This window comes from Rhea pennata, chromosome 2 (genome assembly GCF_028389875.1).
Source record: "Rhea pennata isolate bPtePen1 chromosome 2, bPtePen1.pri, whole genome shotgun sequence".
NCBI lineage: Eukaryota > Metazoa > Chordata > Aves > Rheiformes > Rheidae > Rhea > Rhea pennata.
The window spans coordinates 52,477,797-52,490,588 of record NC_084664.1 but is presented as its reverse complement, the minus strand read 5'-3'; the positions used below and the strand labels follow the sequence as shown (position 1 = coordinate 52,490,588).

Here is a 12,792-nt window from a genome sequence, read left to right as displayed (position 1 = left end):
AAATAACAGTTGTAAAAGTAAATAGTTCAACGCTCCAATCACTCAATACAGTTCTTACTGCTGCAATTGCTATGCACTGACTGACAACAGTTTTTAGAACCTGTCCTTTACTTTTTATTGATTATCCCTCACCTGCAGGACAAAATCCCTCATTTATTTTTCCAGTGCACACGGACAGGTCTTCAATTCTAGTTTTAATACATTTTACTCACCACTAACCTCTAGCAAAAGGTCAAAAATCCAGACTAATCACAGTTGAAGCTTGGACTCCGCAACCTGAGACCTAGTCCAGGTCCCAGCCAATGCAGTGAAACATTCCTGTTGACTTCAGTAGTGTCTGGAGAAGTCCATAACTTCTCAGATTTGACTTTGGTTCAGTTTTGTCTCCAACTACAACTACAGCACATTGTGGATCTATATAAAATCTGTGTATATCTGCCGACTATTACTTTTTTCTTTTCTTTTCTGTTATTCTAGAGTAGTGCAGTTTCTTCCCCTCTCTTATCTGACCTGAGAGCAAAGTGTTTCACAGAAAAGATCTGCATCAAATAGCAAACAACACAATTAAACAACTCACATCAGCACTTACATTTTGAAAAATGTTGTTAATGCTGGGAAAAAAAAAATGAAGTGATGTATGAAGTTCACCATTAGCCTCATTTATCCAGAAACTGAATAACTGGCAAAGAACCGGCATTTTCCTAGGATCACCAGTCAAAAGAGACAGAACATATCTTCTCTACTTAATAGGGTTTATTATTCCAAAAGAAAGTGAAATCACACACACACACATTATTAACAGAAAGAAACCAACAAAAGGAAGGCAATATTTCATGAGATTTAACAAAATCACACAAGCTCAGAAATTAAAATAAATAATTTGAATCACAGAGCAGCTAAATCAATTTACCATATTCCAAGTTGTTGCTTATTTTATTTTTCTGTGTGACACTTTTTCTGAATGAAAATGCTTTGCCACATATAGTTTGATTCATACCATGCCATAAATGGTGTTTTATTGTTTCTGAAAAATGGCACAGATCAGGACCTGACTTGGGTATGTTTCTTCACTTTTCCTGTCCTCCTCCACTATGCTTTTATTTCTTCACCAGCTTTTTCTTTGTATCTTACTTAGCATGTGCACAGAGCCTACCACCACGGGTAGTACACTTTTTGTACATTCTCTACATCTTACTGCACTAAAGATGATATCGTCATCATCATCATTCTAGTTTGAAATAAGATATAAAATATCTGTATTCATATTTTGGATTTTCAATACTTCTTACATAAAATGACTAACATACAAGCAGGAAAGAAGAACAAGGAAAAAAAATCACCCACTCACCTAGACAGCAATAATTTACCCTGAAGTTTCAGATCAGCTGCACAGTCTTCAGATTGACAGTTCCTCTCAAAAATAGTCTGCAAAAAACAGAGAAAAGTATGGCTATAGCATGAAAAGGATAAGATCAAAGTTCTCATAAAAAAGAAGTAACATATTTGGATGAAATGAAAAAAACACTGAAATTTGTGACACAGAAATGTACAATATGAATGTTAAGGAAATTCAAAGGCAGACAAATCTCATTTTTATCAGAAACCTCTTTATTCTGTTATAATTGAACAAGAAGGTTCACCAAAATCAGACGCTCTCATCCTCAATCCACTCCTGCTTCTCATCTGACAAGAATTACTTCTCATACGGTATTTCTGGCACTCTTATTTCTGATCCCAACACATGTTCATGAAATGAAACAGAGTAAGAAATTGTTTATGAAACTATTTTTAATCCTAAAAACTAGAATAGAAGAAATCATAAACCAAAAGGATTCACTGACCTACAGTAAAGATAAAGATTTAAATCATTTTTTAGATTTTGTATATGGTAGGAAACACTTCACATATCCTACAAGCAACAGAAAATTACAACAACTGTGACACACCGATGACATCCTACTGCAACAGAACTGCTGTCAATCTTGTGAATTCTGGGAAAATGGGAACCACCATTTCTGAAATTAAATGGACCGATAAAACTAGGATGTGTAAAAGGCAGATATATCACTAGGCATGGGCACACCATTTAAGCGGCAAAGGTAATGGCATGTTGACAGAAAAGGAGTAAAAGTAAGGCATCTATATAAGCCTAAGCAAATCTCTATGGAAATTCATCATGGCTAAATGAGGCAGCCATCAGTGAGCGAGGTAGGATGGCAAGAACATAGTTCTGGTTCCAGCAAATCCAAGTTCTGTCCAGGTCATGGCTACTATTCTCCCACTATTGAGAACAGCGACCAATACCTTTCTGGACAGCTGACTAGACTTTTTAGGCTGCAGGGTTCATTCTCTCGGACAAGTAATGCTTTTCAGCTTATGAAATATTCAAAGGACAAATGCCCCAAATGAGGACTAAGGAATATATGTTCACCTAGGAAAACTGACACTCCATGAGTATCTTCCTTTAATATGAATATTCCTTTCTACAAGCTTGGTTCCATGACTCTTATCTCCAAAGTAAATATATTTCAATTACAAATCCAAAGAGACAGACGATCTGTGTAGGATGTGGACTAAGATCAGACTACACAGAGTTGCAGAGACTTAGGGGGGAAAAAAAAAGACATAAAGAGTTAATATATGTTTGAATAGCACTGCCCAATTGCATCAGCACTGGAGAAAGACTTTGAGTCTTTAGACCAAAGGAGACAGCCAGCTTTACATTTTCTATACTATCTGAGCTCTCCAAACAGACACAGACCTTTGTGAAGCTGGTTAGGATTGGACTAGCAGATTTCAAACTATACTGTAAATTGCACTAAGCTCCAACAAGAAGATGGACGCAAGGAAGTCAGGAGGTGGGTAGTTCATCTAGGGCTAGTTACACTGTCCATTCATTTGCCTTTCCTACCTTTCATTTTCTCAGAATTTCAGAAGTGGAAATTGTTGAGAATTTAAACACAAATGCTGAACTTATACTTTCTCCTTAATAAAGATTACTATGTCAAAGGGCAGCAATCATGAGACAACCCAGTCCTGAGACAGGAGCTGGCATGGGAATCGCTCTCAAAACGTGGGATATTTCAGAGATATGGCCTCAAAGTCCTCAGAATTAATCCTCAAGAACTAGAGTAGCTATATATAGGAAAGATTGTTTGACGTTCAGAGGAGAAAGAAAAATAAATTGTAGAAATATCCTTGCCTGACAATTTCCCTTTTTGCATTGCAGAAATCTTAGCAAAGTGAACAGGATGATCACAGGTATGACCTACACTTTTGAAAGAATCCAGTACTGTAAATACATTTAAGGAACTACCTAGTAATCCTGGAACTCTGTTTCTAAATCTATAGTTCAGCAGGAATGAACAAATACCCTGTTTCTTAAAACTACGGAGCACATATCTCTTCCACTACATCACAAGCTCTTTTGAAATACATTAGGAATATTTTGTTATTACAGAGCAACTCAAGTTCCTATGCAGCACTGAGATAGGAGAAAGAAACACAGATGAGCCCCCAATGCAGAATTCTGTAGCAGTGAATCCTGCTTCTGTGAAGGCTCCTGAACTTGTTTAAGTTTGAGGGAGAAAGGATTTCCAGTCCTGCCAGAACTCCCAGACAGCCAGGACGCCTTCAGGCTGCTGGAGCTGGTTCAGCAGCCAGCTCCATCACAGGCCGATGATACCTCTGGACTACTTTGCTATTTCCCACCATTTCCTTGGTGACTGCATCCCACCTTGCCTGTGTGCTTGCTAGAGCCTCAACCCTGCCACTTTTCACAGCCAAAGCAATCTGCTCTCTCCACTTTCTCTTCCACCACGTTGGCCTCTCCCCACTTCATCCCCTAAAGCTGTTGATTCTTCTGCCTTTCTAGCTAATTCCTGCATGTCCAAATCCTTCCTAAGGAATTAGGAAGTAAACACACTGTAAGTCATTATAACATTTGTGAAGATTACTTACATATTTTCTTAATATGCCTCTACTTAGTCTATTTGGGCTGGGATTTCTTTGGGTCAGAAACTACTAGCTCAACATTTGCATGTTGTTTAGAGCACAATTCCATTGTCAGAATATGCATAGGCCCCAATGTAATATAATCTTGAATTTAATTTTAATTCCATGAGATCTTAGAAGTGGCTCAGACTTTACAATAACATTGTTAGGTATTTAGAGAGCTCTTTATATATTTGAAGTTTTAAATAAGGTGACTAATTTTCATACCACTACGCTGCAGGTATTAACCAGATGTGAGTAAAGAGAAATTGGGTAAAATAAATTGATTTGAGCTATTGAAATATTGCATAATTTTTGAAATTACTGTTATCCAACATGAAGATAAGTAGTCTAGAACAGCGGTTTTACAGAAGTTCAAAATCCATTGATTCTTACTGGAGTCCACTTAAATTGCGCCAAGTACCTCACTGCTTCTCAGAGATAGTCAGGAAGCTTCTTTACATAAGAAATATACCCATGAAAAATTCAAGGTATCTTTTTTGAAGAGTTTGCAGAGGAGGAAGGGAGAACAAAATTGTTCTGAGTGACCTGAAAGAGAAATACAATTGCATTTCTTCTATCAAGGCCACAATACTTCTGTCAGGTTTTTCTGAGAGATAAATAGATGTTTGCATGCTCACTAGGACAAAGATGATAATCCCAATGTTTTTGCTACGTTCACAGTACAAGCAGAGAACCAATGCCAGCTAATGACAGCATATGCACAGCAAGCTAGTCAGATCCTGGCATCACCAGATCTATAGCAAAACACAGAGTAAATCCAATGTTTTTAGGATCTGTGATTCTTCTCTGCCTTCTCTTTTGTTGCATAGGACCTGGCAGCTCCTGAAATTGTCCCGCAGCACTTCCTATGAGATCACCAGACATCCTGGACAAACATGCAATTTCCTCAAACTCTGCCTGACAGCTCTTCTGGGTAGAAAAGACGACGCTTCTAGGGAAACCAGTAAAAGTGGCAGATGAATCCTAAAGAGTTAGTAGATACGGATGCATGTTGCCAAGTCCTTTCGAGGGCAATTCAGAAACCATAACTTAAAAGACACTAATTATAAAGAGTGAATAGGTATGTCTGTACACTACAGACACCAAGAAGAGAGCTAGTGCCAGCTGAGGAGGAGGATGCATCTAGACAGGCACTCAGCTCAGGGCCTCACAGTAAAGACCTTTGTGTCCAGACCATCGGTTGAAGAATGGCACAAAGTAGCATTCTACATTTTGTGGTACAGGCCACATTAGATTGTGTAGATGTAGACTGTACATCTATAATCCTCTGCCTTAGGAAGGAGAAGGAGGTTGTATCCATAGTTCATGTACTCTAAAGCATCCTAAACACTGAGCTGCTGGGTGACAATCTTTTCCTATTCGTTCTTGCTGACATTGCACTACAAAGGCATGAAGCTAGAAGGAAAATACACAAGAAAGTGCCTGACTTCAGCCTAATGGTTAGAGCTCTCTCCTCAGAGAAGCAATTTGAGGTTTCAAACCTGACTCCCTAAATCACTTCAGTTCCTTCCAATAGCTGCCTAAAACTAAACACATCTATGTTTCTGGGAGTAGGGAAGAGAATAGGAAACAGAAAACTGAAAAAGGCTGTGTTTATGACACTCCTGCCCATAGAAAATACTGGAAATCATCCAATAAACATAGTGAAAAAAAAGGTATTTCAAGATATTTAACCCTCAAAATTCAGGGAAACACACAGAAATATCAGGTCTTAGCCAAAATATGCAATCAAGACTTTGCAAGGTTGCCAGGAAATTCAGCAAGAATTGCTTCCATTCTTTCACAGAAAAAGGGAAAGAGACAGCTGACAACACATGAAGAGAACGGAGAGAAATTGGATTCCTGAAAGAACTCTTCAAAACATGGTCCTTTTCTGATTTGGATTAAAAAAAATGAAAAAAGGAAAAAGAGAGAGAGAGAAAAGAAAAAAAAATGACCAGGCTAGATTCACCCTAGATCAGACCTGAAACAGCAAATCAGTCCACAAATATTTAAGAGTGCATCTCAAAAGGAAAAGGTAGCGGAGCTGGCCTTCAGTAACTGAGTATCCATTCCTTCAGCTTCCTGAACTCTGCCATACACTTCAGTAGAAATAAATCAGGTTATTCAAAATAATTTGTATTAAGAGTATAGTATTCCAACATCTACACTGATTTCATGTAAATTGTCACCATACCGTATGGTATATGTAAGGATGACTTAGCAATTAAATCATGAACAAAAGCACATCTGTTTAAAGGATGTAGGGTAAGGGAGTTTGTTAGTCTAGCAATTCTTTACTACTTAGATCTTGATGTTGTGGCTATTACCACATTATCTGGTAAGAGGTTAGGTTCCTGGGTCCTTATTTAGAGACCAGAATATGTGATCCAGTTTTTAAAAATATGGAGCCATAAGCAAATCTCACTGCTTTTTCTAGGAAAAAATATTCCTCTTCTACCATTTTACAGAGCAGTAACATATATATTAATGTGCCTGAACCCAGATACAGGAGCCTGATTTTAGACCTAACTTATTTATTTTGGCTTTAAATTTCAAGTTGCCTGCAAAATAAAGCTATTACCTGCAGAGACCCAATACCTATTGATCACAGATATAGTTACCGAATCTACCTAGACATCATCCTCTGTTTCACTATTTACTGATGGAAAAACTCCATTCAAACATCCCGCTGAGCCAAGTACAAAAAGGTCGATTTAAATTCCCTCTAGAAAAGCAATTAATATCCTGAAAAATTTTCCAGGATTTCATCAGATGTGCTGGCTAAAATAAGAACACATTATTTCTGCAATATCTCCAGGGACTGCTGGAGAAAATGCATGACAAAGGAAGGAATATCATGTGAGAAATAAGCACTCAAGAGAATCCTAGAATTAAACCAAATAGCCACTTCAATGCCAAAAAGGTGAAAGCAACTGAGATGAGCTAGGAAGTTCCCCCACTCCCACACAAACTTTGTGGGGAGCATGTTTTCCCCTAAAGAAAACAGATGCTCATTTATAGTGTATTAGAATATGAAAACACAAACTAAGCAGTAATAATTATTTCATTCAGCTAAGTAAGAGCAAACCATGTAGAGTTGAATTGCTCCAAATGGAGAAGGCCAGAGGGAAATCAGTTCACTTCACTGAGTGGAAAGCTCTGGGCCTAAGGCTCACGACTAGCTCATTGCCACTTGTCAAGTCATCTAAGGCCAACTGCAACCCTTTCTCCTCCATCTCAGCTGTAGCCTGATACTTGTACCTTTCAGCACATGCTAAAAAGTGAGGCTGGTGGGTACCAAGAGCGAAGTGAGAGAGGGCATTCAAATGTAAGAGGAAAAGGAGTTCCCAAAGGAGATCAGCGGTAGGCAAAAGATCAGGAATGGAACCTGTTAGCCATTGAGAATGAGCAGAAATTAATAAGCATATGTATACCAGTTATAGCTCACAGCAGTGAATGGATTTAACAGTGCAATCTTTTGTCCTCATATTCTCCTGGGGCGAAGATTTACAATTGGTGGCAATAGAAATATGCCCCCAGTCTTTCAGAGCTTTATTAGATTTCTAGTCTGACTCATTCACTTTTCAGGCTGAGGCAATTTTTTCTCTTTTAAATCATTAACAGTTCAAACCATCCAAATAGTGTTCTCATTTTACAAGACTTCAGACCTCATAAATCCATGAAACAATAGGCAGGAAGGATCTTTTGGGTTAATTGTTCCATCTCCCAATACCATTATAGGATGGATTTCTGGAGCATAGCTCTCAATATATTTTCCTGTCTTGTCTTAAATGGTCTTCCATTTATTTTGGATGACTACAAAATAATTCAATTATATAATCTTAGGAGAGATTTCTAATGATATTCAGGAACATTCACCACTCTAAATGCCCTTATATCTACTACTAAATCTGGAACTGTGGAAGATGAATCTTTTTTACCCACAATGCTTCCATATTTAAACATTTTAACATAGGAGTCAAAGCCTTTGCTACTCATCATGCAAATACATAATCAAATGTGGCAACTGTTTTGTCAGCTGGAAACACAGAAAAGTTTTTAAAAGCGGCAGCTAGGCAGTTCATGTCCCCCCTTAGTTCATTCAGAATCCCAAGGGTACGCGCAAGTCCTCTCCCAAAGCACGCCTGTGCTTCAGCGGTTTTGTCCTTATGAATGCTGCTCTGGACTGAGAAGGACTTTGTGGCATGGAGATACTCTGAACTGAGAACTTTTTCAGCAAACTATTATGTTATGTGCTCTCAAAATGTTAAACATGCCAGTTTGACCCTACTGATTCTTCACATCATTGCTGTAAATGTACAAACTGAACTAATGAAGCCTGGTTTCCCAAGGCTGTCACTTGACTGATTTGCTTTTTAAATTTCTTATAATTTTCTCTTATAACTCCATATACAACTAAAAATTTTCCCTTTTTCTTACCCTTGCAATTCTTCATCCACAGAAAAGCTTCGAAATGAAATGAAGGCTGTTATTTTGAACTATAGAAATTGCCCCAAAGCATTTTAAGTTGGCTCATTTTGAAAATGCTCATGTGATCACTTCTCCTTTCTCTACCTATATATTTTATGAACTTTAAACTAATACAGATAATTCAAGTTCTACCACATAATAAGATTATCTTTTACTCTGACCTTACTCTGGCACATGTGCATAGCCTACACATAAAGGTGTATACAAGTATATATGCATAGGTATACACATATACATGTACACATACACACAAAAACACACACACATGTATATATTTTTATTAGCATGTGATATCAGCCATTGGTTTTTAGGAAGCCCATGAGATCTGAACCTCGAGATTAAACATACCTTATATATACTCAGTTATGTTGTTTTTCCTCTACTGTTAAAGAGGAACATGAAAAAGTTGGACACTTCCTGGCCAAGCTTGTCATTCCTTAAGAATGAGTACCAAAAAAAAAGAAAGGAAAAAAAAAAAAAGCATACCATCAGAGGCACTGATTTCCACTAATTCTTACTTAAACAAATTTGCTAATTATAAACATTTCAGATATACAATACATCTGGACACCTGCTGTTCTAGTTCAGTTCTGAATCTCTTCCAGAGTCATAAATCTTTCCTCTTTATTGCCATTTAAGAAAAAAGAGTAGGCAAATGTAATACTCAGCCTAATCCAGTACACGCTCAGGGTGGGTCTTTTTCAGATTTCCTGGCATGTACAGCACCCGGTCCCTGCCAGTTAAACGCTGACTCTGACCAAACATGTCTAGAGGAAAGACAGACACCACCAAAGGGATGGCAGGAGGAGGAGAGGATCTCATCGCTTCTAGCAATCCCACCCCAACCGGAGGGAAAACAGTGGTAATTAAGTAGGAAGGGTGGCGCAGAATGAATCTCTGTAAGAACAAATGTAGGAGAGAATTTGGGAGCCTGCCCAAAGAGGAAAGATAGTCCAGTGGCATGAAGTTTCATCTACAACAGCAGCAATTAGACTCATTGCTTTTTTCTCTCCAAGATTTCCCTCTGTGGCTGAGAATAAGACAATTAAGCTTTAGTCTTTCCATCTATCCAGTTACCTGCAGGTATACTAAGCCACTGAGGCTACAGCTCTACTAGCAAATTAAACTGGCCTCTAAAACAGGGTGAAGATGTGCAAAACAGAAAAGACCCTTCAAACCTCCTAACTCTTGATCCTGGGAAGAGTTTGCAACAGTTAGCCTAGCCTAAAACCATGCCAGGAACCATCCCAGCAGCTTCCCAGGATAGGGGATGTCATCCCCACACCTAAACATGTCCCCAGGCACAGTTCGGTTTACCCAAAGAGACCTGGCACAGAGTCTCCTGTGATCTGGAGAAGGTACCTGACAAACCCAGACCACATGGTATACACAAACACCACATTTCAGGCTGTCTACTTCTGCCATTGCCTTGTCCTCAGCATGAGATGTGTGTTTGGGTGGATGGGAGAAGGGAAGAATGTTGTAAATAAAGAATGACATTATTTGTGCAGAAAACCAAGATTACTAAAGGTCTTGATAATTCATCTTCATGAAAATCCTCCTATACGTTACCATACCTGTCAACTAAACTTATGTATTTATGTGCAAATACTTAACTGGCTTTTCAAACAACTATTTCCCCCAAAAGTCTTTTGCTTTAGAAAGGTGAGGTTTACTTTATCCTAGAAAAGCTTAGCCTCACTCACCCAGAGGTGCAGCATTATACCTAAGCTCTCAATGTGAGTCCATAGTACAGTTGGGAACAGAATGTCCTAAACATCTGCCTCTTTTTGCAACTTAAAAGCAGTTTTATGACTGATTGTTTCTGAAGTCCTGAAGATGTTGACGCAATTAATTCTACCGAGAATATTTTCCTATACCGACAGGGTGCCTCCATCCACACAACAGCAGGTGATTTTATTGCAGTATTTAAAACAAAAATTTCTAGCATGCCACATTTTGACCTCTAAGTTATATTACTGGATATTACTAGAACAAATCCCCACTGTATTTGGCAGGAGATCTTTCTGTTTCTTGGTTGACATGTATTTATACAGTGAGTATACAAAAATAAATGTTATAGTACAAACCACTTATGACAAACTAAACCAAACAAAGTTCTAAATACACATTAATTTTCCTGAAGTAAGAAGATTTATTAGTTTTTTCCAGTGGACAGAGGTAGCAACTGGATTTGGGAGGCAAGAAGGAAGCTAATGGAAAGTTATCCTCAGGGTGGGACGTTTTAAAGTTCATAATACACACAGAAAAAGCAGAATCTTTGTTTCCCCACCCAATCTTGACCCATCAGCGATTTTTTTGTTTCAGCAGGACTGAGCTGGCTGGCCATGTGCAATATGGAAAGTTGTAATCTTCTCCACACAGCCAGTCTCCACCCAAAAATTGTACAAGTTGCTAAGGCAGGTATCAATAGACTTGTACACATGACCCCCAAGTATTTGCTTTTGTTCCCAAACATTTATACCATAGTTCCTGGTAAGAACTCACAAAAACTGAGAAAATAAGTCAGTGAGAAGTCAATTGTTACTGTAACCTGGGCCAAACAGTCCCTCAGGCCGGCTTAATTACATTATTTCCTTTTGCTACTTTTCTGTCAAAAATGGGCAATATGCAAAGTCCCACATTTTGCTCAGATCTATCAGAAGTTCAAATTATTTATCATATTCTGATTGTTTCAAGGACAATTCATCTAGAAACAGAAGCAGCCTCCTTCAATGAACACTCATAGTTTTACTTTTTGTAATACAAGTATTTTGCAGTGCCTTACAGTAAAAGTTACCTTCTTTTACAATAAAGATGATCAACAAATAAATGCATTTTGAGCATCCTCCATCCATCCACTCCTTTACAACTCCAGCTCTGTTCTGGCCTAAGCAAGTACAGGACCAGACTGTTCTCTCCTAAACAAAATATTACTGATAAAAGGCATGAATAACTGACATAACCCTTTATGTGATTATGTCATCAGCAAGAGCTATACCTTCCCACCGATGGTTACCTATGAACACTATTTTCAAGATGACTCTTTAATGCATTGGAGCAAAGTCTTATAAAGAACTACAAAGCTGAAGATAATCCCTAACTCTATTTTCAAGAGGCCACTGGGTGGCTTTCCTACCTCCTTATTTGTCAGCAGTGGGGACTGGTGTCTTGAAGCAACAGATGCAACATTTTAGATTTTAAAATGCTACCTCTTACTAGTTCAACAGAATTTAGGATTTTTGAAAACCACACATCACTAGCTATATTAAAAGACTTCATTACTAGCACAAATATGTTTGTCCATCCACCCACATCCATCTTACTGTTTTCAAAAGGGACATGCAATATCTCTGCTTCTCTTAATGAGTATCCACCTTAATGCTACCACAACCTGATGCTCAGAGTGTGCTGGATCTGTGAAAACAGACCCCACTAAAGCTGTGTTAAACTGGACTGCCGCAATGCAAGGTCCCTCCAGAATCATTACAGTCTTTGAAAATGTAAATCCTTTATTACGTAAACTTTGCTTCCTACCACGCCTCTTGGTCTTTAAAAATAATTTCTATTTTCAACATGACAAGAAGCCTAAAAGAGAACGCTAAGTAAGGATTTTCCCATGAAATTAGCCTTTGAGAACTCTGTCACTATGCCCCTAGGCTACTTCGTCGAGGCTTTATCACCGTGACTGTCACAGTAAATCTGAAGCTCTGCCCACTTCCTCAGCTGAAAGCATGCTTCCAGTCACTCCCCCTGTCAAAATCCTTCTCTTGCAAAGCTAAGTGAACAACATCTGGAAAGCAAATGGAAGGGAATTGTTAAACTCGCTTCTTCTCATCCAAATTACACAAGAAAATAAGTCAGGGAAATTCCCAGCATATTTTTGTTTCTGTTTATAATCTAAACATTTAGGTATTTTAATGCAGACCTGAGACCTTGCCTGCAGGGTTGGACAGGACCTTTTAAGTTTAAACTTGATGCTAAAGCACACAAGCAGTTCAGCTCATAGAAGACTCAGATTTTCGCCACATTGTACAGGTTGCAAAATTTAGTATACAAATATGTGAAATAAGAATTCCCATCATGTTTGCAACAATATAACATTTAGATACTTAATGGCCACACAAATCCCTCTTTATGAAAATAAGTAATTATCAGATTAAAATTTCATTCATTCATTTATAAAAATAAGGCATACTTCAAAAAATATTCATTTCTTTAAGTATAAGGGTTATAGCCAAATACAGTTCAAAATACCTGGATAGCTGACAAGGCAAATCTCTTTGAACAAGATTTTTAAAG

General features: G+C 38.1%; 1 protein-coding gene across 1 annotated transcript in view; it reads right to left on the bottom strand.

Moving 5' to 3' along the window:
• The window catches only part of ITGA9 (integrin subunit alpha 9), a 218,778-nt gene that overhangs the window by 88,605 nt on the left and 117,381 nt on the right, over positions 1–12,792 (bottom strand). Inside the window, exon 17 of the mRNA XM_062567896.1 lies at positions 1,349–1,425. Within this exon, the coding sequence (XP_062423880.1) occupies positions 1,349–1,425 (77 nt within the window). The remainder of the gene's footprint in view (positions 1–1,348; positions 1,426–12,792) is intronic.